The sequence below is a fragment of the Lissotriton vulgaris genome, chromosome 4_1, assembly GCF_964263255.1.
Source record: "Lissotriton vulgaris chromosome 4_1, aLisVul1.2, whole genome shotgun sequence".
NCBI lineage: Eukaryota > Metazoa > Chordata > Amphibia > Caudata > Salamandridae > Lissotriton > Lissotriton vulgaris.
The window spans coordinates 1,955,714,006-1,955,738,941 of record NC_141691.1 but is presented as its reverse complement, the minus strand read 5'-3'; the positions used below and the strand labels follow the sequence as shown (position 1 = coordinate 1,955,738,941).

The window sequence follows — 24,936 nt, the reverse complement described above, 5'->3', positions numbered from 1 at the left end:
ATTGCTCATTACATTTTTTTTTTTAAACATTTTTTTCAAACATAAATAAATGGTATTGTCATTTACAATGGCAATAGGAGAGCATTAGAGAGAAGACATTTTTATAACAAGCAGTCAAGTTTGGTAATAAAAGCCTTGGGTATAAAATGGAGAGTGAGCCTTCACAGAAGGCATGTGTGTAGAGTTTGAGAAAGGAGTAGGACTGGATTCGATGGATGGTGCGACTATTTTTTTTTTTTTTTACATCTGGCTTGATGGCACAGCTGTATCCAAGCTTTGTCATCAGCCGAAACAGAGCTTAAAAAGGCAATAGTGTGAGGGGCTTTTGTGCCCCCCTAATGCCAATTATCTTCAGTACAGATTTTGATTGGGCAAAAGCTGTGTGCCTCCACTAATTTTGTACACATCTGTAATTTCATTACTGTACACCAATGGTTGTTTTGTTGGCGAACTGTTTGGTCGGCCCACGAGGGCCGTCCAAACAGTTCATGCGCACATTGTGAGTGAAAACCACTCCTTCCCTGCTCTGGCCAGCCCCATCCCCTGCCCCACACTGCGCACAGGACACTGACTGCATGCAATAGGAACACGCCTTTCCATGCCACCCTGAATGGCTGCAGGGGTCTGGGGCTGCCTCCTTACACAGGCCCTGCTCCCGTGTTCGGGATCTGGGAGGGCAAGAAGAAGCGTGGGTGGCCCTTAAAGATGAACGGGCTGCCTAGCGTCTCCCAGGTGTCTAAGAGCTAGCCCTGGGAATGCGGGCAGTCATGGGGGGGAAGGGGGGTGGGGGGGTCGGACTCTCCACTGCCCGGGTTGTGCCTACTTTGTTTGCTCTGTATTTCTAAGGGTTGTACCTAAGCACCATCTCTTATTATTTTAAACATTTGTAAAGCGCGGCTGTCACCATTGCAGGCATCCTGGCGCTGAGAGATAAGAGACCTGCTTTATCCGCCTCACTCTACTCTCTCTCCACCCCCCCATCACTCTCTCCACCTCTCTGTCCACCTCACCCACCTCTCATTCCCGTTCCACCCTGTTGTCCTGCCCACCTCGCTCTCTACTCCTTCCTGCCTCACGCGCTTCTCTCCCCAACTCTCCCTGCCTCACCCTCCGCTCGCTCTCTGTCACGGACTCCTCGCTCTCTCTGCCTCAATCTGGTATTTCTCTCCCTTTGCCCTCCTCTCGCTCTCTGCCACACCTTCTTTATTTCTGCCTCACTATCTCCCTTTGAACTACCACACTTTCTTCCCTCACCCTAACACTTCATTCTCTCTGCTTCATCTACCTTATCTTTCCTTCGTCCCCTCTCCTCTCCATCGCCCCCTCTCCACCTCCACCTCTCCCTCTTCTCCACCTCACCCTCTCTTCTCCATCTCACCACTGACTCTCTCCTCCTCCCACCAGTGCTTGAAATGGGAAAAAAAGAAGTGCAGGCACTCTGTACCAGAGCGCCTGCGTAGTTCTGAGAAGGGTGGGTACTCTCCAAATAAGTATTACGTCTCTCTTCAGAAGTGCAGGCACTCTCCCTCTCAAAATAGAAAAGTACTGGTACCGGCCCATTTAAAGCACTGCCTCCACCTCAGCGTGGACTCTGTTCCTCCCTCCTTCGGTCAGTCTCACTTCCTGCTGCATTTAGGGTAACGATTTTGTGTATGTAAATGAAGCTTAACCCGCTACAAACGTTACATTTTGCTGTCATCTTGTGTACTTGTGAGTCCTGGGGTTGAATAATTCAAAACCAACTTAGCTCTTCAGCCTTTTGAGGTCGATGAGTACCATTGCATTGGTTAGTACTGCCATCTGCCATTTAGAGCGATTAGAAAGAGCGGCAGTGAAGTAAAAACTCGATATAAAGACATGTTGTTTATGTTCTGCAGGAATTCTTTCTATTGAACGTGAAACTGACCTTCCCAATATCAATATCACCCGATGACACATATCCAAATCGATGTACAACACCCTTTTGCCCCTCCCCCTACTTTACTGATGCGATCCCACTGTGGCGTCGTACTTCATTAAATACGTCTTGGAATTGGAAATCAAACAAAGAGGAGCCCCTCTCTTTATTTTCAAAGAAGCTTCTGGAATGCAGCTGGCTTGTGTGACTCGCTGGGACACAATTCAACAGCGTCGAGAAGCAGGAGCAACTCACAAGCTGGTCTGTGTTGCGCTAGGATACACCAGCAGCACTACTATCTATAGTGCCCAGAGGCAAGGGCAGCTCACACCGTGGCCTGGGTGGCGCTTTGAGACCCCATCACCGGCCCTGCTGTCGGTAGTGCCCAGAAGCATGGACAGCTCACACGGTGGCCTTTGTGGCGCTAGGCCCCACCACCACTATCAGCCCTGCAGTCGGTAGTGCCCAGAAGCACGGACTGATCACACTGTGGCCAGTGTAGCGCCAGGACACGCCCCCACCAGCACTGCTGTTAGTGCCCAGAAGCAAGGACAGCTCACAAGGTGGCCTGTTTGGCGTTAGACCGCACCGCCACCAGCCCTGCTGGTGGTAGTGCTCAGAAGCACAGACAGCTGGTGCGGCGCTAGGGGACACCAGCAGCAGCACTACTGTCTGTCTGTGGCTCTTGAAAGCGCACGGAGGAGCGGGGGCCTGCCGTGGACAGCCTGACAGCGCGAAATAGAGGGCTGAATCCAACCTTCAGTCCATCCTGACCTGTTGCTTGCTCCAAACGTTACCATATGAAATGAAGGCTAAGCTGAGTGTAGCTTCTCATAGCGCTACGAAGTAACCGAAAGATGACACAGAAGGATGGCAAAACTCAATCATTCACAACAGCTGACAGGGCACCAGCGCAGCCCACGCAGACTTATGGTAGACTTTAACCACAGACGCCAAAATATAATCACAGTCCACTTCAAGGAAAAACAGCAAGGCGTCGCAACTCACTGCAGAGAGCAGCATCCTGTCTCATCAAACGAACGAAGAGCAGCAAAAGCGAGGCTGGGCCCCAGGACATGTGTCGTACTGTTGTACCGGCGGTGCCAGGGGCCACAGAGCCACATGAAAAGCTAGCCCTTCTGCTCAATGCGCACAGTACCCGGCATCAGGGTCGGATTGGGATCACAATTCGGCCCGGGCACTGACGAAAAAAGTGGCCCACATTCTGGCTGCAGAGCCCGCTTTGAACTCCCGAACTAAAATACACGTGAACAGGAAACTACAGCGGACATTTTGAAACTGTGTGAAAATACATGAACGCAGCACTATAAAGAGGAGTTTAAACATGCCAAATGATGTAATGCGTGTAATACAGAAAAGCATGGGCACTGTAAAAATAAATGCGACTACGTGCTGAAAGCAATGTACTTTATAGCATGGGCAGACGGACTGCTTGCTGGTACACCGGGGACTGAAACAGACCCCAACGAGAGCTGCTGTCGGAGGGAGGGGGGGGAGACGGACACAGGAGAGCTGCTGTCGGAGGGAGGGGGGGGAGACGGACACAGGAGAGCTGCGGGCGGAGGGAGGGGGGGGGGAGACGGACACAGGAGAGCTGCGGGCGGAGGGAGGGGGGGGGGGAGACGGACACAGGAGAGCTGCGGGCGGAGGGAGGGGGGGGAGCCGGCCTGAGAAGAGCTGCGGGCGGAGGGAGGGGGGGAGACGGCCTGTTCAGGATCACACAGTTGCGCAAATAAGGACAAACTCACCGTAGAGGACGTTCAGCATGTCGGCGACGGCCAGGGACATCAGGAAGTGGAAAAGACTGCAGCTGGGCTCCGAGGCACTGGGCGGAAGCCCCATCCGCACCGGAGCATGTGTGCTGCATCACCTTACTCGGCGCTGGCTGGGCAACAATGGCGGCAACTAGGCTTACCACATTTTCGGATTTGGGGGCGTGTTTTGCTGTGCTGAGTGACGGACGACGTCACTGTCTAAAGAACAGCAAAAATGACGCCCCCAAATCCGAAAAGGACGGGGCTACATTGGAGTGACTGATCTCTCCTCCAATGGCTGGCCTCCTTTTAGGAAGCCAGCCAATGGGGAGAGACAGAGCAGGGAGGCGGGTTCTGAAGCCCCACTAGAGGACATTAATTCTCTGACCGGAAGCTGCTTCACAGCTTCGTCCCGAGACCTAAAAACGGCTCACATGTTTGGGTGGGCCAGGCTCATGTTTGGGTGGGCCTGGCCCACCCGGCCCACCCTCTAGAACCGGGCCTGGTGGTGAGTTAGGCAGGGCTAGACAGGATGTGGACTCGGGGCTAGAAGTTGGCTGTGATGAAGTGAAGGGGCTCTTTAAAGGGGCTAGGCAGACTCTGCAAAGGGGGCATTGAAGTGCAAACTGTCATTTGAAGAAAAATAAAGTGCTGGTAAAATCTCCAATGTGTATTTGCTAATTAACTAGACCAGTAGTCGAAGTGCATTTAAAAAAAAATACATGGGAACTGTGTTCCTGAGTCCAATGGGACAGGTTCAGTGAGTGTGGGGCAGGATCAAGGGTGTGGCTAGACCAAATATTCTGTACCTAGTTTGTGTGTTATTTCGTATGCAGGTACTTGTAGGTGAAACACCAACACAGCAAATGCAAGTTAAACTAATCCGTGAGATTTGCATCACGGTGTGAAACCTCTATTGGCTGTTGTGATTACTGCAGACAACTTTGTGTGTAATCGGAGAGCCAAAGAACTAATTTCTGGTTGGTGCAGTGGAGTTTATAGTGTTACTAGGGCCCAACATGTGACAGAAAGCACTGTCAATATACACATTACACACTGTATAAGAGACTGCCACAACTGCACAAAAAAAGATGTTGGGTCAGATTCACAAAAGTAATCGGAGACAAAATCCTAACTTTACGACTTTAGTACTCCTAAATGGATTTTGTGAATACCGAAAGTTGTAAAGTTAGAATGTTGTCTCAGATTACTTTTGTGAATCAGGCCCTTTGTGTTTAAGATAAAGGGCTCCCGAAATATAGTTCTGAGACTGTACCTAGTGCAGGCATTATTTTTCTAGCTGCCCCTTAAAAACATGCACTACACACAGCTCAAGTCATCTTCTAATACAAGAAGAATACTCTCTAAGTGAAGCCAGCAATTAAGTCCTTACCTGCTCACAAGCAGCGTTTATATTTGCAGATTAACCATATGCGCCCGTTTAAGTCTTTCAGGCAGCAAACACCCTGGCAAGAAGGCTTGTTTCTTGTTTAGCTGATTGCCCCTCCCTCGGCATCACAGCACAGTACGATTTCCCCATTTCCCCTTCCACCTCAACTGAGGCATCTCAATTGTTGGAATTGAGTTTCCTGCGAGGGCTTCCTTTAAACAAAGTAGGGGAACTGCTTTTGTTAGATTAAAAAAAGTAATGGCAGGTGGTGGCCCTTAGATCCCGTCCACTTCGACCTCTGAACCAGACCATGTAAACAATGAAGTGGTTAGTAAATTAAACCTAGGCTTCATCCATACTTTAGTGTGACCACGCACCTGGATGGGTGGACAGGAACTGTCTATTAGATGGATGTTACATATGGGCGCAAGGCGTCATACCTGATAAGTTACAGAACTTAAAGCCTCCTGTAGATTTCCCCGATTGCGTGTATTTTTTTAACAATTCATCAAATTATTCATAGATTATCCATAACCCCTTCTGTAATTTATTCAGATTATTGTTTTGAATTATTTTATTGCTATTGGAAACTCTTGGCATGAATAAGCGTGTATTACTGTTGTGTTCTTCTGGGTTGTGTTTTGTTGCTGGTTGAGAGGTTGAACTAACTAAATTCAGCATTCCTGGACCTCTTGTCCTGCCCGTTCTGCCTTTCTGCGCTCTAGACAGCCTGCCCAATCCAACGTGTTTATTTTTTTCTTCATTGTCCTTTGACTTCACTGGGTTATAGCATTTCCAATTTTTTTTTAATTTGGAGGCAGGGAGGTTGGGCATGTTTAGTCCAAGGACTCTGTTCAATTACTTTGAATGAATGGAATGACCATGTCATTGATCTGTTTTGCAAAACTTTCATGATGGCCTTGTCTCAATGCTCTTTAGTTTCCTTCTGCCCCGTCCATCTCGGGATGGAAATTGATTAGATGTCTGTGATGTATGCATGGCACCTTGTGTTTGTTTTGTGCTCAGGGTCCCGGACGGGATGTGCCATGCCAGGGTGTTGAGGGGGTACTTAGCTCTTCTCCTGACCTCCTCTCGCGTGGTTTGCCCATCCATGCACTTGAGTTCAGCCGCCTCGCTTGCCTGCAGAGTATGTAAGACCTGCATCCCTGTGTTTTCTGTCCCGTGGTGGTTTGACTAGTGGGGGTGTTGACTAGAGGTTGGGTCGCATGGTGCGCGTGCAGCTTCTAAATTAAGCCCGGGAGCCTCTCATAGCACACTGCTGGCGCTTGCAGAACTTCTTAAGCCTGTCAGCAGCAGCCCTGCCCCAGACCGGAGGGACTCTGGCCTGAAAGCGCTAGGTATGCTCCCTTAAAGTGGTGGCCCTGTTGTGGTTGATTGCCTCGTGCATCAATTGATGATTGACACCTATCTGATTTATGGGCACGCTAACACCGTTTTGTTTTTTTTACAGATTGGCTACGCTTCCGGTCGGCAGCAGCTTTATGGAGGTGCGGAGCAGCAGCTTTGAATACTGCCATGCGCAACACTGTGACGGCTGATTGACAGGCGGGCTCTGCGGGGTACCAGGACTCCCCCTCGCTGCACTAGCCATTACCATCCGCTCGCCAGGCGTCTCCAGCCCACGAGAACCCGGCCTGCCCGAGCCTGACTCTCTCGGAGCACCCGCCGCCACCCTCAAATACTGCACATATCCAGATGGGGTAACGTGATAGCCCGAAGGACTGCACGTAAGCTTGGACGATCTGAGACCGCAACACGGGGCCTTTTTTAATTAAAAAAAAACAAAAAAAACAAGCAAGCGGGTCAGGCAGCGGCATAAATAACGAGTTGTACATTTTCATAAGCGGAAATTTCTCAAATTGCATGGAAACATGAAAATCAACGCACGAAGGATTTGATTAACTTTAAATATCGGATTGTTTTGGGAAGCCCGACACACCTTCAGGAGTTCCAAATTTTCTTGCACAACCGTTTTGATTATACCCCCACAACTATTTTTGAAGGTTTTTTCCCTTTCTTACCTTTTTATGGTTATTGCCTTCGCCTTAATTAATCATGGCTCGTATGAATCGCCCCGCGCCAGTGGAAGTATGTTATAAAACAATGCGGTTTCTGATCACTCACAATCCCACCAATGCTACCCTCAGCGCATTTATTGAGGTGAGTGACCGAAGTGTAAACGTTTTATGTGTGCACTACAGCAGCAGATCTGGTCAGCTCAAAAATTGCATCTTGCCTAGAGCAAGTATTCGTGTGGAACAACTTGAACGGGAACCACTAGTAAACGTTACTGGGTGCTTAGCAAACTTCTCCTATGTCTGACTACTTCCAGACACTGAGCTCAGTTGCAAATTTTCCCTGCTGCCAAAAAAGTTCCCATTCCCATCCCACACACATTGTACCAGCTTATATTGGCTGCTCCTGGATAAGGACTATAAATTAAAAATTAAAGGTACATCTCAACAGTTTAGGACTCCGGGAAGAGGTGCAGATTTGATCCATACACATTGGGGGTGTCCATACACATTGGGGGTGTCTAAAATAGGCCAAGGAGGGATTTATCCACGCCACACGACTGGCTATGTAAAGGAGTCAGATTAATTACATTCAAATTTATCTTTTGTGGATTTCTTAAAAATCTGACATGCCTTAGGTCATCCTAAACTTGCATTAAACAGCCCAGGGCACAAAGCAATGTTACATTTATTATGCGTCGCTTACAGAATCTGGGGCATTGACACCTGTAGGGAAAAGATGTAGGGAGCACAGTGCTCTGCATACCGGCATGCAATTAGCCCAGATGAGTTGTGGTAAATGCAGTGCCTGATAACACTTGCTTTACTTGAAAGTATTTACTACTCACCATTGTTGGTGCAGCCACTACTATGTATTGCTAAGCACGTGTTTCAGGACTGTTGTCTTTCAGAAGACCGTAACAAGTGAAAATTTAGGGTGCTGGCAATGCTGCCCTGTCTTCTCTGCTTTCTGTACCTCTCGGAGTTCAGGTGCATTCCGTAGCTGTTAGACAAAAGATTCTATAGATCCTTTTCTACTGTTTTTTGGTTTAAAGAGCTCTCGAGTTTTCCATGTCAATGAATATTTAGCTAATCCATTTAATGTATTTACATTCTGGGACTTGTACTTCTAACTGGGTGACTAGTGCTACAAATCCCTTACTACACAGAAAAAACTAACTGGGACTGGATTAGATTGGAGTTGGGAGTCTTGCGAGATCAATATGGAAGTTCTTCGGGTCACCCAAACTGTTTGGTACCTCCCACAATTAAACCACAGATCGTATTACACATAGTGCCCTGGGAAGCAACGGGTATGTGCACCCATTCTTTGCACCCCCAGGGCATTGGTATTACAGACTGGGCTGCAGACACTTGTGTTGCCCCATCTGTAATACTAGTAGCGCTGGCACACATGTGGCGCAAGCACTATCTTCACAGGCCGTTCCCGGATTTGCATGGGAGCAATACCCCAGACAAATTAGTGAATTCCTTTGCCTTGGTGCTCATAATGCCGCCTGTGCACGGAGGCAAACAGTACCTTGGGTGGAGGACTGACAGCGTGCCATAAAGATGCAGAACACGGTCACTGTTTTCCCATATGGCAGCCATCTTGAGGGGGGCATGGAGTCGCATGGACTCTGCCGATATACCCCTGCTTGTGGGTGCAGTCACTCACTGCGCCTGCCCTGCAAGGGTATCTCTGGCCCCTCTTTAAAGTTCAGGAGGGGTTGCCTCCTGCACAGTGCAACCCGAAGCGGCTTGGAAATAGCTGCTCTGTATTTCAATGAATGCCCTGCTTTGCGGCTGCTCTGACGGCAGCACATTAAATGTAACTGGGTGCACCCTCCCTGTTTGCGCCCGGCACAGCTGTTAAAAGGTGTACAATGGTGCAAACCAGGACCGTGATCACTCCTTGTAATACATGCCCTGGTGTTCATCTTCCCTTGTGCCCATAGATGCTCATTGTCCTAATGTGTTTCATTAGAGAGAATTGTATGCCAGTCTTGTCCAAGATCTAGACACAAAATCCACATAGATGATCACCTAGGACACTGACCAGCTCCCAGGCTATCTTCCAGAGACTCCTCCCAAGTTCACGTTTTTATAAAGGACTCATACATTAACGTGAAGCCTGTGCTGCAGGGCCAGCTTTTTCCACGCAGGATAACTGTTTACTTCTGCTACAGGGTTTCATGCTGCCTGCTCTCCTTTTAGCTTGCAGCAGCTGGTTGAAAAGGCATCAGCAGCTTAGGCGGCCAGTTTAATGACTTCACCTTCCAAGGTCTGGAAACAAGCGGAGGAGTTCATGCCAAGAAACAAAGAAGCATTGGCAAAACAAATAGATATCTCCTTTTGGTTTCCATTGCAGACCTGTTGGTTTTGCCGATGGTGTTCTTCGGCAAAAAGATTTTCTTATTGTTTGCTGATGCTGAACAGCTTTGGTAAAACATGATGCATGTGCATCCCTGCATCATCACATGTACACATAAGCTTCATGACTCAACAGCATCCTAGAGGCACCAACCATGCCCAGGCATGCGTCATGTTGTTGTAGCCATTTTGTTTCTTTTTGATTTCAAATTCCAAGATGGTAGATGCCCAACTTGGAGCTTTAAATTAATAGAATATTAAGTGTCTGAGAGAAGCAAGTGAGGAATTTGAATGAGAGGATAAGATGGAAATAACCGCAGCATAGGGAGGGGCGGTACAATGAACACGCAGGGGGGGAGGGGGGGGACATTAACAGCAGGGCAAAATGAATGCAGAAAGAAAATCTTAGGAACAGACCAAGAAAAAGTTGCACACACGCAGAGTGCTTAATACAGACTAATGTAATTCTCTGAATAGAAGTTCTCAAAGGATGCGAGTCACCCACTCAAAAAGATGGTAAATAAGTTCTACTCCAGTGGAGGGATAAACAGAAAGAGGAAGGAAAGCCAGTGAATATGAAGCGAGCAATAAAGTCTGACAAAAGTCTCACCAGTGATGAGCAGTGGGCTGACCCACAGCCCAGTCTTAGTATTGCTGTTGTCCATAATAGATGTTGGACTTCACATCATGTAAAGATGTTTGTAGACGAGACCTAAAAACACAAGCTTTGGCAAAGCCCATAGGTCTCGCCTTGGGAAGTAATTGACTTCACCAACATTCTGTACAGCATCCCTGATGCAGCGCAGCACGGCTAAATAAGAAAAAAACTATTGCGCCTACAAAATAACGCAGTTGCTTTTTTCCTTTTATTTGCTGATCAAAATCAGATCCAACAGATTTTTGTTTTTGGAAACCAAGCTTTTGGTAAAGCAACTCTGTGGGTGGGCATGAAAGCTGCAAAAGGCAGAGCTGAATGGGGTGGAGGGTGGGGGGGGGCACAACACGTGTGGCTTCAAACCATATTGCGGGTTAGAGGGAAGAGCAAAATGAAGAGTACGGGACGAGAAAACCGGTGCGAGTGCCAACAACTTTGGGGGTGCAGAAATAGGCGCACAATGGACAACTGAAACAGATGACACTCTCATGGAGTGCTTAAACTAAAAGAACAAGCATTTGCAATGCAATAGGTCTCGCATTAGGAAAGTGTGAGCTATTGGTATTGTAAATGACAATTTTTTTTTAATGTGTTGGCTTTGAAAATATATAAATTAATAGCATTGTTATTCACAAAGCCAATAGCTTACACTTTCCTAATGTGAGTCCTATTGGCTATGGCAATGCTTGTTGGTAGCAAGCAAGGACAGTGCTGTTGTGGTGCTGAGTGATGCTGTTGTGGTGCTGAGTGATGCTGTTGTGGTGCTGAGTGATGCTGTTGTGGTGCTGAGTGATGATGCTGTTGTGGTGCTGAGTGATGATGCTGTTGTGGTGCTGAGTGATGATGCTGTTGTGGTGCTGAGTGATGATGCTGTTATGGTGCTGAGTGATGATGCTGTTGTGGTGCTGAGTGATGATGCTGTTGTGGTGCTGAGTGATGATGCTGTTGTGGTGCTGAGTGATGATGCTGTTGTGGTGTCCCTGAGGGATGCTGTTGTGGTGTCCCTGAGGGATGCTGTTGTGGTGTCCCTGAGGGATGCTGTTGTGGTGTCCCTGAGGGATGCTGTTGTGGTGGCGTGCGGCAGTGTGAGGCGGCGTGCGGCAGAAAAATGCACAGAGTGGGGGGAACACGAGCCGACTAAAGAGTGGGGGAGGGGATACTCGAGCAGATGAGAGTGGGGAAAGAAATGCACGATCCGACGAAAAAAGCATGAGTCGGAGAAGAAAGTAAAATGTGAGCCAGAGAGACAGTAAATAAGTAACGAGCCATGTAGAAGGAAAAAAAAGCTCTGCATTGCTGTGGTAGGGGCGGGGAAGTGCATTCCTTTCAAGTCTGATGCGGGGGGGCGGGGCAGTGGCAGCCTTTGATGTCTGATGCTGAGGCACAAACAAATGGTGGTGTGTGATGTAGCTGGCGCTGATGTACACGCGCATAGCTCACATGAACTGTACGCGATCTGCAGCTAGGTAGACTTTTCTTTTCCCGTTACTATATAATATCGCCTATTCATCCCTGCGGGATGGAATAGGCGAGACCTAAAAAAAAAGGCTTCCTTAAAAGAGCATAGGAGGCCGAGAATCCACCCAATCAAAAACATGTTAAAGAGGCTAATCCCCAGGAAAGGGAAAAACAGAAGATGGCCCGCTTAAAACAAAGAAAGCAATCTGATAGAAAGCAAGCAAATAAGGTTAAGAACAACGTCAGCCAATGGTAAACAATGGGCAGACTGCTAACCCCTTTATGGTCTTGTAAGCCAGCAATATGCCAAGATGCCATGTGTACACAGTTTGTTTATTTGGTAGTTTGGGAGCAGCACATGATGGAGAGAGGTAGAAAACACTTGCCCTCTCATGGATTACTGAGAAAGTGTCACTGAAAGTGAGCAGCGGAAGGATAAAGGTAATCCAATCAAAAGTAAGGTAAAGAAGCTATGCTCCATGGAAGGGATAATCCCAAGAAGAGGAAGGAAAGCCATTGAATAACAAGTAAAGACCTAGTATGAAGCGAAAACCAAGCAGTTGTAAGCATAAGCTGACTTGAAGTCTACTGTAAATATCGGCGTGGTCCACAGCAGGTCTTTGACAAGATTGCTAAAAGCGATCTTTAAGCAAGACCGAAAAAGGAAGATCAGATGGGAGTCACTTTTGCTGGTTGTGGTGATTGTTCCGTCCTGAAAAAGGAATATTTGTTGGTAGTAACTGAATGCCTTTGCTCTGCGCTTGGGATAATGATGCTGAATCAAGTAGGAAAATCAACTTTGACGCGGCAACAGATTTCAGTAAAGTGAGGGGAACAAACTTTGAAATAATATTCTTTTTATGGACCTAGACAAATGTAGATTTTGGCTTATTTTAAATGGGACTTTTAGGCCTTGCTTTGAAGTGGGACAGTTTAAAACGAGGATGGAGAGATCCCTCCATTATACACATGATGGTGGTTATGAGAATACTAGGGAGGCTGCAGGGTTTGGTGGGACCCTACGTAGCGTACGTGTCCTGGTTGTGGATTAGTCCTCTAGCATGTCAAGTACCTGGTTGGCTACAGCTGAGCAAGTATTCACCAATCGGATGTGGGGGTAGGGGCAGGGTGCTGGTATGAAACTCACTCTTTGCCATACCATTTTGACTCCCTTTAAGATGAGAACTCAGTGATAGAATTTCAATTCACCTGCATCAAGTTTAACGACATTGGAGAATAAGGACCAACTCTACTAGCTGGGACTGAAACATGTTATCAACCATTGTCTTGTCACCAACACCCTGGTTGTCTGGAAGATGGATGCCTGTTTCAGCCTTCCCTCAGAGCAGTTCTTGTAATGCAGATTCTGCAGGCTCATTGCCCCGTAGGTTGTTTGGTATTGGCTTGAACCTTGAGCTCTGAGGAGCGGAAGGATCATTGGAATGTGTATATCTCCTTTCCCTGTAATTGGTGAACATTCTGGCAGTGTCATGTTAGTTGGGTGGAGTTTCTGTAAAACCTTTCAATCCTCATAGTGAAGTCAAATACTGCTTCTCCCTTCTTTGTTGGCTGTGGTTCATGCTGCTGTTTTACTGTGGTTTGGTGTTCTGCTTCCCCTGCTGGTGTTACTTTATTTTATACAAGCCAGTGAAGCACTTGTTTATGGTTAGTGGCCTATTGGCACAAAGTAAGATCCTACTGAGCAGTTTGGGACCTGGGCCAGTGCAGTGAAATAGCTTACGCATCTTGTAAACCGCCTACAACTAACAGGTGAACCGAGGCACCTGCCTAACAAGTTCAAAAGTGTCAGTGACGGAATGTTTTCTTATTTTAAGTCTGAATATGCGAATGTGCTCTTTTCTCCGTAGAAATGTACAAGTTTTAACATACACTTTTTGATTAAAGGCTTTTTTGTGATTTTGGCTACCTTCGCGGTGCTTTTATTAAGCTACCCTCGTTGCTTGTGATACATTCCAACAAGCAAAACAAAGTACCATTCAGTATCCGGATTACTTTAGAAAACTAGATTCGTTAATCCATCGGCTGGGTCTTCCATTATTTCCTGAAACTGACTGAGTCATTGTCAAACAATCTCTTTCTGCAGTTTTGCATCTTTTAAGAGCCTCTTGTCAAATATGGGCTTTGTGGCCTCTTTCAAGCCAATAAAGGGAATGCCTCCAGAAAGGTTATGGCAGTTGCAAGATTATCTGAATTAAACACTAAGAACATGTGGGACTGTTCTGTGAAGCTCTAGTCAATCATCATGTATTGTTAAAGTAAATATTGGATGGCTGTCGCAATAGGTGCTTTCATTTTGGGTTCAGGTGATTGGGCCTAGATTCCTTCCCCGGTCTTGACCTTATTGGTACAACTGTATTCTGGTGGTGCTTTTGTGTACAATCTCCCAGAAGTTTCCGCTGCTTATGCTCAGTCACGTTGTGCTATTGTTTCACCCATTGCGGTTTTTATTTTTGTCTGTTTTGCTTCTATAGAGCTCCACTGTCGAATCCTGGTTTAATTTATTTGTTTTGTTTTTGGTATTACTGTCATGGGCAGCCTGTCTAGCTTATGGTCGTGATGTGACTTCAGCTGTCCATGCCAACATTTTCATATACTTCCTAGGTTTCCATCGCAGACTGGAGGATCATTTTTTAAATTCTAGTTTTCTGTTTGAACCTTAGGGCGCCTTTGTTAATTGATTTCTTTAGAATATGATTTGGGGACAGAGGTGAACTTTACAATGTTAGCATCCTCTAGGTCGGTGGACTGGCACTTTGACGGATGGAAAGTGATTTAAACATTTGTATGTTTTTGAAGAGGCCTGCCTTTTTGGTACTATTAAAGCAAACTCATTTACATATATTGCTGTATTGGACGCATGATATAATTTTTGTATAGTGTGTGCTGTTGTATATTTAAGTGGGAAATGCTTTTGGAACCCTGGCAGCCATTGATGACATCTATGCTACGTTGATGTGCGAATGTTTTTTCTCCTTATGGCCTAGACTTGTAAAGTGATGGGCCACATGACAGCTGGCTGCATGGCACGTGCTGGCCCTGCTGGGTGTCGGAAATGAGGGGTTTCTTACTGGCCTGTACTGTTGGACGGAACGCAAAAGATTATAAAGCCTTTTTGTGCTTTTGGGTATATCTGTGTTAGTCTGTCCTGTGGAAGCAAAGCTGGTTTGCATTAATTAACCCAGATGTATTACATTAAGTAAAGCAAGTTTAGTACTTAATGCATTACCAGACTTTGATATGAGACCAGGTCAGACGGACGGGGTCAGTGGCCCCTAGGATAGTGCCAAGTACTTAATTTGTAAAAAAAAAAAACTGACAGGGCACTATTCAGGTGAGCTCTGCAGCTTGCACCACCCATTGCCACGGCTGGTCTTGCCAATGACCGGACCTACACAACTACAGATAGCCAGCACTGTACTAAAAGTGTGACCATTCAGCCTATTCCAGGCCCGATAAAAATAGCTTGGGCCGCAGGTATTAGTTATGTTTAATGTATACTAAATTAATAAACAATTGCTGTTATGCTAATCTCCAATTTATACAAATGACGCCACCATGTGGCAGCGGTCATAAGTGCCAGTGTCGAAAATTAAATGACAGTGAGAGTACTGGCTCAAATTAAGCACTGCCTCTAATCGCACTCTACACTTGTATGTGGAGAAGTGTGGCTCAGGGGTTGGAGGCGGCAGACCCGGAAGCTGAGATCGGCCCTGGACCAGGCTTCAATTCCCCGCCTCGGCGGGTCTTGGGCTCAAAAATTCCACGGACTCGATAAATCTCGCTCTGGTTCCTTCTCAACTCACGGGTTCACACTCTGCGACTCTGGGCAATAGCTTGCTTAATCTCCACAACGGCCCCTCGCGGCGGGATGCCTGGCTTTCACCTTGTGGATACCCTGCCGGGGTTATCTCACAGGGGAATACCAGGACGGGTTCCCTAAGCAAGCGCCGGGAAACCCTTTGTGGGTAGCTGTGCGCTATATAAGCTCAAATACATTTACATTATCCGTAATTGAATAAACCCTGCCTTTTCCAGTGTGTGCATCTTTAGGTATTCCAGTTGCACCTTGCACGGCTGCAGTGGAGCTCGTCTGCTAGCTAAAGGGATAGCTTTCGAGCTAATGAGGGAAGTTTGGAAAGGGGAGGGCAGTGGTTAGGTGGTCACGGGAAACGTTTGGTTCAGTGCCTTAAATAAAGTCCTCCATTGTTGGTAAGCTTGAATACATCACATTAGAATTGTGATTACATCGGTGATGAACAAGGAACTCAATAGGGCTTGGACATGAAAGACAGAATTGTCTTGTCTGCATTTTGTCCAGTCTAGGACCAAAATGGAAGAAGGTCCTACTGCAATGGGAAGTAAAGAGGCAATCTGAAAAAAAGTGCCAAACTTGATCAATTACAACTCCTTCTCTTTGACTGCTCAATGCTCCTTTCTGAAGCGTTTTGGGCCTTTCAGGACTTAAAACTATCAAAACGTGCTTGAATGAGGCACTTCATGCACGTGGGGCTAGGGGGGTGGGGTGGGGGAGAGAAGGTGCACCTGCCCAGTTCCTGGCCAATAGATACCTTTGTGTTTTGCCTGCCGGGTGGGGGATTTCTGTCTGGCGGTGTACCTCACGGGGAGCCCGGCCTAGAATTGAAATGCAATGACTGAGTTCCAGAGTTTAGAAAAACAAGCCTTTAATTTGCTTTCTATTTTTGAAGCAGACTTTTTTTGTATTCTACGGAATAGGTGTCTCAGAGTTTGAAGGGCACAGCGTGGTAACACACAGAGCTATTGTCGGCGACTGATCAATCTAGCCGGTATTAATGGAAGCTGCCTGCCACATTGTCCCTTTCAAGGACCTCTCGGAGGTTAGCTTTACTAAGGTTGCCAAACCGTTTCGATTTGTGCAGATTGTGTGGGGAGACCTGGGCGCGCTTGTTGAAAGGGTAGATTGTACGCAAACAGGAGACCAAAATACACAAAATGTAAACTTGGAGGTCAATAGTTCTGCTCGCTGGAAGACAACATGGCGAGAGCTTTAACCCCCATCTTCTGTCTCCTTCCAGGATCTGAAGAGGTATGGTGCCACAACAGTGGTGAGGGTCTGCGAGGTGACCTACGACAAAACTCTGTTGGAGAAGGACGGCATCACCGTGCTCGTAAGTAGAGTGGGGGGGATTGCTGATGGCTCTGGATGTGTTTTTTTGTTGTCTTTGGATCATGAACCCTTCAACCTTAATGTGTCCTTGGGAGGTCTTCTCTCTGGGCAGTGTCTGGTGGGTGCGGTCATCAACCATTAATTGATTCATACATTTGCAGTACGAATTGCTATTAAAAGTTAAATCTTGTTGTATACTTGACCACCCACGCCCCACTGGTGAATAGTGACGCTTAAACACTGATGGACTGACTCTCCAAGGGTAGTATGTGTGATAAGTCCAGACTTTGATTAGGAGCTGCTAGAAGTTTTGGACTTCAGTGTAGTCTGGCAGGGTGTCCTGCCAAATATAACTTCATAAAAATAGCAACGTTTGTTTACAAATGGGAAAGGAATGGTTGTTGCATATAAGGCTTACCATAGCAGATCTTAAGCAGATGCCAGCAGCTTCTGGAAGCCTCTAAATGTGTTTGGACGTTAAATTATGTACCCTGATTAGCATGACTGTGTGCAATATTCGCTTATGCCTGCATAACTATTGAAGTAGTCTGTGTATATGTTACTGCCATGCCTGATTTGCTATGTCAAATTTCTTAGTCTTGAAAATCAATAAAAAGTATAAAAAATAAAAATAAAAATTAAGGATCAAAAAATGAGTTCTTTGATATAGCTGTGTTCATTACAGTGGGTTACCCCTTGGATTCATGAGTTCACGCACCACACGAGGGTACAGTGGTATTGATCCCTTTGCACTTAGTCTTAGTGCAACTTTGGATTCAGGAGAAGCAACATGGCGTGAGTAAAAACCAGTCTTCACAGCAAAAACAAAGAACCAACTACTCGCATGTGAACTGGGATACAACTTAACTGAAAAGGATGGACTTTCCCTGTGAGCAAAGTCCCTCAAATCTTTCCAAATGAGTAGCATTCCCAGGATCTGACATCCATTATGAGGAGTCCTTCATGGCAAAAAAAAGTCCTGCAGTTTTTTTTTTGTCTTTTTGGTTCACATTCTCTTAAGGATCTCGTTTCCCAATTATGGTTTAATTAAAAAACGAATATATGTACTTCTACCTTTTACCTTCGTATCCCTAATCTAATAACTCTGTCCCTTGTTATACCATAGTTCTACTACATCTACCAGTGCCTTAAGACCTTTTCTTCTCCATGTATTGTAGTTCCTCGTCCCTTAAGATATAGGAAGATGCTCTGTTACGTGCCCTTGCCTTAACCACAGCACCTCTACCCCATCAACACCCTGGCACATATACTCCTGCCTATATCCTAGAATAGAATCTTTACACTTACTGGTACCATTGTGCCAGACCCCCTCTCCGTTTCTTCATCCTCTTTTTTTTTTTTTCTACTTGTCTGTTTTACTTCTTGCTTGTGTTTTTTACTATTGGTTGCTTCCATTGGGTCTTCTTTGTCTGGTGTAATAAGTATCAGTGTCTTGTTGTCCCTTACTTTTTTTTTGATTCTATAAATTCACTGAAATGGAGTTCCTTCCACCAACCAGGGGGTCCTATGTGGATGCTGTCAATTTTTTTTCCCCTTCAAAATGAGTTGGAACCATTCAGGGTATCAGGATTGTTAAGCAGCAATGCTGTTAAAGTGAGTGGGCCTCCAGGGACCACTTTTGGCTCCACCTGATCTCCACATAAGCCACGGTGACAATCTATCACATGATGAGGCAGGTCAGCCACAGTTTAAGGAACCATACACCAGACCGTCAACTAGGAAACTACAGATCCATAAGTCATCAGAGGATTGTTCGAAGATCAGCCCTAAAGAGAAGAAACTTAAGAGTTCTACAGTATTGCAGGTTCCAGTACATAATCATGGGACAAAGGGAGGTGGAGTAAATGTAGCTTCTCAGTGGGTGTTGTATTGACTACTACCCCCACAGTTAACGTTCAGTGCTGTAATAATCGTTGAACACTCCTTTTCTGCAGCTGTCCTTGATCCATGTTGTGCTGCTGGCATTTGCAATGCTACTACATGGGTTGCGGTCCATGCAAACTCCCCATTTAGCACTTCAGCTAGACCTCAACCCTCTTGTGATGCAGATGTTTTCGATTCCAGTTTTCTCCAGGCTGGAGATCCTTGTGTGTTTTAAAGTCCTCCTTGATGCAGGTTACAGTAAGCTGGATCTTGTGTTTGACCTTGAGTCCAAGGCCGCTCCGCTCCCTCTGTCCGGCTACTCCTTTTCCAGATGGGATGCAGCAGCAGGGCGTTGTGACCCTACATCTAAATTGGACCTGCAGACATTTAGGATGTCGGTCACATGACTGTGGACAAGTTCCTGAATGCTAGTACCTAGACCGTTGCCTTTCTGGGAGCAAATTCTCAGTTATGAGGTCAACATTCACTTTTCCACTTCCCAGCAAATAAGATCTTTGTGGGTGGGGGGGGGGGGGGGTTGAAAAGAGAATCTTTGTAGGGATTTTCCAGGATCTTTATGGATGGAGGCCAGGAAACGAATGGTGAAGGGGATGTGCATTGGAAAGTTAAAGGCCACACATGCCAAACCGGGTTGAGCTGTTGCTTGGCTGATCAGCCGACAAGACTACACCAGCAGTCAAATCTGTTTCCGTCAGTCATTGCTTTCTGTTGCGCAGATCCCTAGGCGGGACGTGGATTCCTTTCCATAGAAAACATGATAGAAGCTACTGTGGGGTGGATTAATCCTGATGCTTGGACATGGCATCTTATGTGAGGCCTGATGGGGGACTGCCTTCTACAGACAAGTGTACTGCCTTAATAGCATTACTCTTTGAAAATGCCTGTGAGCTTCTAAGAAAACTAAAGAGTAGATGCAGAAAATAAGAGAGCATGGTTACTGTCATCTTAGAGACTGACATGCGTATTTGGATTCCCACCGGGCTCTAGACCAGAGAGGGACAAGCCGGGTTCTCGCTCCCCCATGTCCAGGAGGCTTGGATGCATCGCGCTGCTCCCGCCTCCTCCAGGACTGCAGCGGATGCCTCGGAGGGAGCGGAGACCGACGATTCTGGTGGCGACCTCGTGGCGTGCTCCATTCGTCCTGCGAGTGCCCCTCCAACATGCGAGCCAGGAGCGGAGACTGAAACGGGCACAGACGACTGCAGGGAAGGAGGTGAGAGCCAAGGTAGAGCTACGTAGTGCCTGTCTTCAAGATGGCCGCTCCCAGCCCCGAATATCTATAGCGCCCCTTTGTAAGCATGCAGCCCGGATCTGGGGGGCACGACCCTGGATTGCTCAGAACCCAAGTCTTGGCCATTTACCACTGGCTTTGAATTGTGCACAATATGCAATACTCAGCAATTACAGATGCCTGACCTTATGATGGCCGCCCCCCGGGGCTGATCTCGGAAGGATGACCCATGGCGCCTTATCTCGCCCTGATCCAAGGATGCCTACCCCTGACTCCGAGCACCCCAACGCGCCGAGGAATCTCTCTATCTCCCTGCTCCAGAGTCTTGCCATCATATGCCAACTGCCTGAGATCTACAATGAGCAAATCCCTACTAGCTTTACTCTGAACATTCGTAATGCGTGGACAGGGGCGAGGAGGCCATGCTGGTCCTCCTCGACCTGTCAGCAGCTTTCGATACGGTCTCCCACCCTATCCTCCTCGACTGACTTAAACAGATAGGCATTGGTGGCACTGCTTTCAGCTGGATCGAGTCCTTCCTCTCGACAAGAAGTCAGAGGGTATTGCTGCGACCCTTCAAGTCAGAGAAAAAACCCCTGTCATGCGGGGTGCCACAAGGCTCTGCCCTCAGCCCTCTGTTCTTCAACGTCTATCTTGCCCCACTGGCCGACGTTGTGGAGTCCTACGGAGTAAGGGTGGTCTCTTATGCTGACGACACTCAGCTGGTGTTTTCCTTCAGGGACCACTCGGACTCCGCATTCGCCAACTTCCGCCAGTGCCTCAACAACATCAGTGTCTGGATGACCGCTAACCACCTCAGACTGAATGCAGACAAAACGGAGGTTCTGTTTTTCAACCAGAAAGTCTCCATCCCCTCTTCTTGGTGGTGGCCCACGGCGCTTGATCCCGCACCTGCTCCCGTTCACTCGGCTCGGAATCTGGGTTTCCAGTTTGATGACTCCCTTTCATGCAAAACTCAGGTTAATAAAGTAACCTCTGCCTGTTTCCTGAAGTTGCGCATGATTAGAAAAATTCTTCCCTATCTCCCCCTGGATTCCCGCCGTACAGTTACCCAAGCCCTCATCACTTCCCACTTGGACTATGCTAATAGCCTCTATGCTGGTGCCCCCCAGTATCTGGTAGGCCGGCTGCAGATTGTCCAGAATGCTGCAGCCAGACTGATCGGTAATATCCCCTACCGCCAATCTGTTTCTGCTTATCGAAAGGAACTCCACTGGCTTCCAGTGGCTAGCCGCATCCAGTTCAAGGTCCTTACCCTCACCTATCGAGCCGTCAACGACCGCGGACCCAACTACCTGAAAAACGTGTCTCGATATCCCGCTCCACCAGATCCTTGAGATCCAATGACCTCCGCCTCCTGATCTCGCCCCGTTTTAGATTATCTAGAATGGGTGGCAGAGGGTTCAGTGTCATTGCTGCTAAACTGTGGAACATCCTACCAATCGAGTTGAGATTCTGTCCCTCTGAACCTATCTTCAGAGCCAAACTCAAAACCTGGCTTTTCTCCGGACTTTAAGTCACCCTACTGTTTCTCCTTGCTTTTTGCTCCCTCTTCTCCCTTGGAGGCTCAGGTTTTTAGCGCCGGGACACCCCTTCGGGGGTAGCTGTGCGCTCTATAAACTACATAAAATAAAATAAATAAATAAATAAAATGAACAGGGGCAGCTGAAATTCCAGGAGCCTAGTCCCGACAGCTCGACGACTTCGGAGGGCTGGAAGAGGTCCCCCGCTACACGGCGGAGGAGGGCACTGGACATCGAATGCTGTCTCTTACTATGTGACCTATTGTTCCACCTGTCTGTCTATGCTCCCCCAGGTACCTCTCTTGTAAAGCGCTCTGATATCCGCAAGTATAAGGATAACATGTAACGGAACTGGTGCTATGTAAAACGCCTTGATAACCTAATCGGTTCAAGTTCCTGAAATGTGTAACGTAACTGATTCTATGTAAACTGCTGTGATAACATGCAACGGAACTGGTGCTATGTAAAGCGCTCTGATAACCTAATCGGTTCAAGTTCGCGCTATAGAAAACTCTAAAAATAAAATAAATAAATAAATAAATGTGACAGCCTATCTCTGTACAATGCTATCAGACTCATGATGCTGTGATGCTTATGTAGTGGCTTGAAGCTCTATATAAAAACCCTACATAAATGCAGCGCTTCACCATCTATACGGCACCCAAATCTTCAAGAACACCACATGTAATCAGAACTAAAAAGCATGCTCGTGGGTAGAGGGTAAGTGGTGGAAGAAGTAAAGTTTCCCAGGAGCGAGACACTGAAAAGATTGCACTAGTCCTTTGGGAAAAAGACAGTTAGCCAGGACTAATCAACTGTCAGCAGTGTAAACATTTTGACATTTCAGTTCTACCTTTTGTGATGCTGTTTTTGGCGTGACTCGTTGCAGCTTTCTTCTGGCTAGGGGAGGGAATAGTCCTTGCATGCTATGAGGATATGAAGTGTTTTTGTTTTTTTCTTTGAAGGGAAGACTGGTGTATGCGAGTGGAAGCCGGGCTCACAAAGGTGGCCATTGTGCACGGTGCCAGGTCCTAAGGCGCATGGTTTTTTAAGAGCTGGGAAAGGCTTGGGACCTCTGCTACTCCATTTCGGTCTGAAAACTCTTTACACGGAGCCCCTGTCTGAAAATAGGAGAGGAATGTCCTTTGGCAGTGGATGAAGCAGAGTTCCCTTTTTTAATGAAAGCCAATAAACAACTTGAGTAACTATGATGGGTCTTGAAAGTCATTCCTTTACTTGTCCTGAGGCGGAAGTTTATAATCAGGCAGCTATTAACATTAAAACATATTGGCGTTTATTCCACAAGAACTTTTTGAACTTGGTCGGGACAGATTCTGGTAGGACATTGGGTTACTACTGAGCCTCGAAATAAATCCTAACATTGGATGTATCGTGAATATTGAACGTATCTTGTAAAAAAGGGAAAGGCACATGGGTGTCTGAAAATGTTAAACTCGAGGGTTCAATTCTGAGTTGGATGTAAACACCGCATTAATAGGTTATCCTGTTAACGTTCAGCATTTGAAAACTTGCTAGAAATTGACTCCAAGACCAGAAATAAGTGGTTGGGATTGGTCTGCTGTCAATCACCAGGGGAACCATGCACATAACATTGAATGTGATCCTCTAATTCATTTGATGCAGTTGCAGGGCTTAGATTCTTTGTAGTGGTGAGAAGGCACTGTACAAGGTGCCCTAAGGGCTGGAGCTTCTTCTTAGTATAGACACACTGCCTGTGACTCGCTGTTCTTTCAACTTGTCTGTGCCACTTTCCTCCAAATACTTCTGCTTTTACTAGTAGCTCCCGGTATGTTTTGGAAACCTGATACCCAGCAGTTCCTTTCTTCACCAGACCAGTGCAGCGCCTGGCCGCACTCTGGCCGCTAGCATTCAACCCAGGCCTGTCCCCACCAAGCTGTGGATGTAGTCTTTAAAAGTCTGGCTCCAGATGTTGCGCCAGTCCTCCAGAGCCTGTGGGAGAACCACAACGAGTCTGGTGGGGTCGATGGCTTCTTGGATCTGCTGCTCCTTGACTCCTCTACAGCTGTGGCCTACAAACCTTGGCCATGGACAAACTAGGAGGAGAAAGCTGGGAAAGAAGCCATGTACCCTTATTTTCAGTGAGGCTCCAGTCACAATGCTGACATCATCGCACCTCTAGCTTGTCTTGGTATATCCAGGGGCCATCTAGTTTCAGCCCTGCTTCATCACCAGACTTAGAGAGACTTCCCCATGCTCTCCTGCAACTTGGGCATCTTTCTTCAGAGCAAGGACCAAGAGGCCTACCACGTTTACCTCTGTGCCTCATTAATGTATGCCATGGTCTGAAGTTTGCCTGTAATTGATAGCGGTATAGGGTTCTAGCCCTGAATTGGTTAATTTGTCAGATGAAACTTCTAAAATCCTGTAGATTTCCCCCTGCGACATCGATGGGCTGTCTCTTGTCTTCATCTTAGTACGCTGTGATGTATTCACGAAGCGCCCCCCTAACCCCCAACTAGAAGGATGGTAAAACATTGAATTGCAGGTGCATCAAACACTAGGTTCCAGCTAAAACCTTGGCAAGCAGCACTTTACCTTTGGAGGAGCAGAGGTCTATAGGGAGTCAGATGTGCATCAATTTCTCAAAGAAACCAAGAGTTAATACTTTAACAAGCAGGATGGGACAACACCAACCTTCTTTAAAAAGCTATGCATCGTTGTTTGAGAGGTGGGAGACTTGCCTGGAAAGCTCACCTCTCGGACGCAAGGCATCGGTAACTAAACTAAGAATTACACTAACTTAGCCTGGAGCTAGTCATTCACCGTGCCAATAAAAATTTTCAAAGTTTTAGTGTCAGTCCCACCTTTCACAAGATAGCGGGTCAGTGATTTTGCTTTCCAGACCACAGCAGAGAAAATTGTTTGTTCTTCATTGCGGTGCGAGTGGGCCTGTTTGTGGTTGCGAAAAGCCCAAAATCTTGACTTAGTAGCCAGTGAGCCACACCAGGGGTCCGGGGCATCAGAAACTTGCTGTAGCTAGGTTCAGGAGCTGGCTGGGAAGCCTTTTATGGCCCTGACGCTTGGATCAGGGCGCCAGAAGACTAGCCTTTGGAGTCCCTCTGAGGAGCTTGGTTTTAAGAAGTTACAGGTCCAGTTCGTCTTCCGTAGGCCAGAGAGCAGCAGGTCAGAAGTTCCTGTAGAGCAGCAGTCCAGCAGAGTGTTGGTCCTTGTAGCAGAACAGCAGTCCTTCCTGGCAGAATATCCACAGGTCCTGAAGTGTACTGAAGAGTTTGTGTCTGAGGTCCAGTATTTGTCTAGGGACACAAGCTTCTAGAGGTTTCCCTTTGAAGTCCCCAGGCATCTTGCCTTCCCAGCCCTGGCTCCGGATAACCATTGAGGGTATGCAGCCCTCTGTGTTGAGGCAGGACACAGCCTATTCAGGTGCAAGTAGGGCTATGCCCAGCTCACCCCTCCCATCCTGCCAGTGACTGTCCATTGAGGCATACCTAAGCTCCCTGTTGTG

The 24,936-nt window shown here is 47.0% G+C and overlaps 1 protein-coding gene across 2 annotated transcripts in view; it reads left to right on the top strand.

The window, feature by feature from the left end:
- The window catches only part of PTP4A3 (protein tyrosine phosphatase 4A3), a 191,530-nt gene that overhangs the window by 121,997 nt on the left and 44,597 nt on the right, over positions 1 to 24,936 (top strand). The window contains exons 1-3 of one of the 2 annotated variants that reach the window (XM_086966279.1): positions 6,279 to 6,420; positions 6,534 to 7,243; positions 16,660 to 16,752. In XM_086966279.1, coding sequence (XP_086822405.1) covers positions 7,139 to 7,243; positions 16,660 to 16,752 — 198 coding nt within the window. In that variant the 5' untranslated portion in view covers positions 6,279 to 6,420; positions 6,534 to 7,138. Of the gene's footprint in view, positions 1 to 6,278; positions 6,421 to 6,533; positions 7,244 to 16,659; positions 16,753 to 24,936 lie in introns of those variants that run through there. The other variant, XM_086966278.1, reaches the window with a different exon arrangement.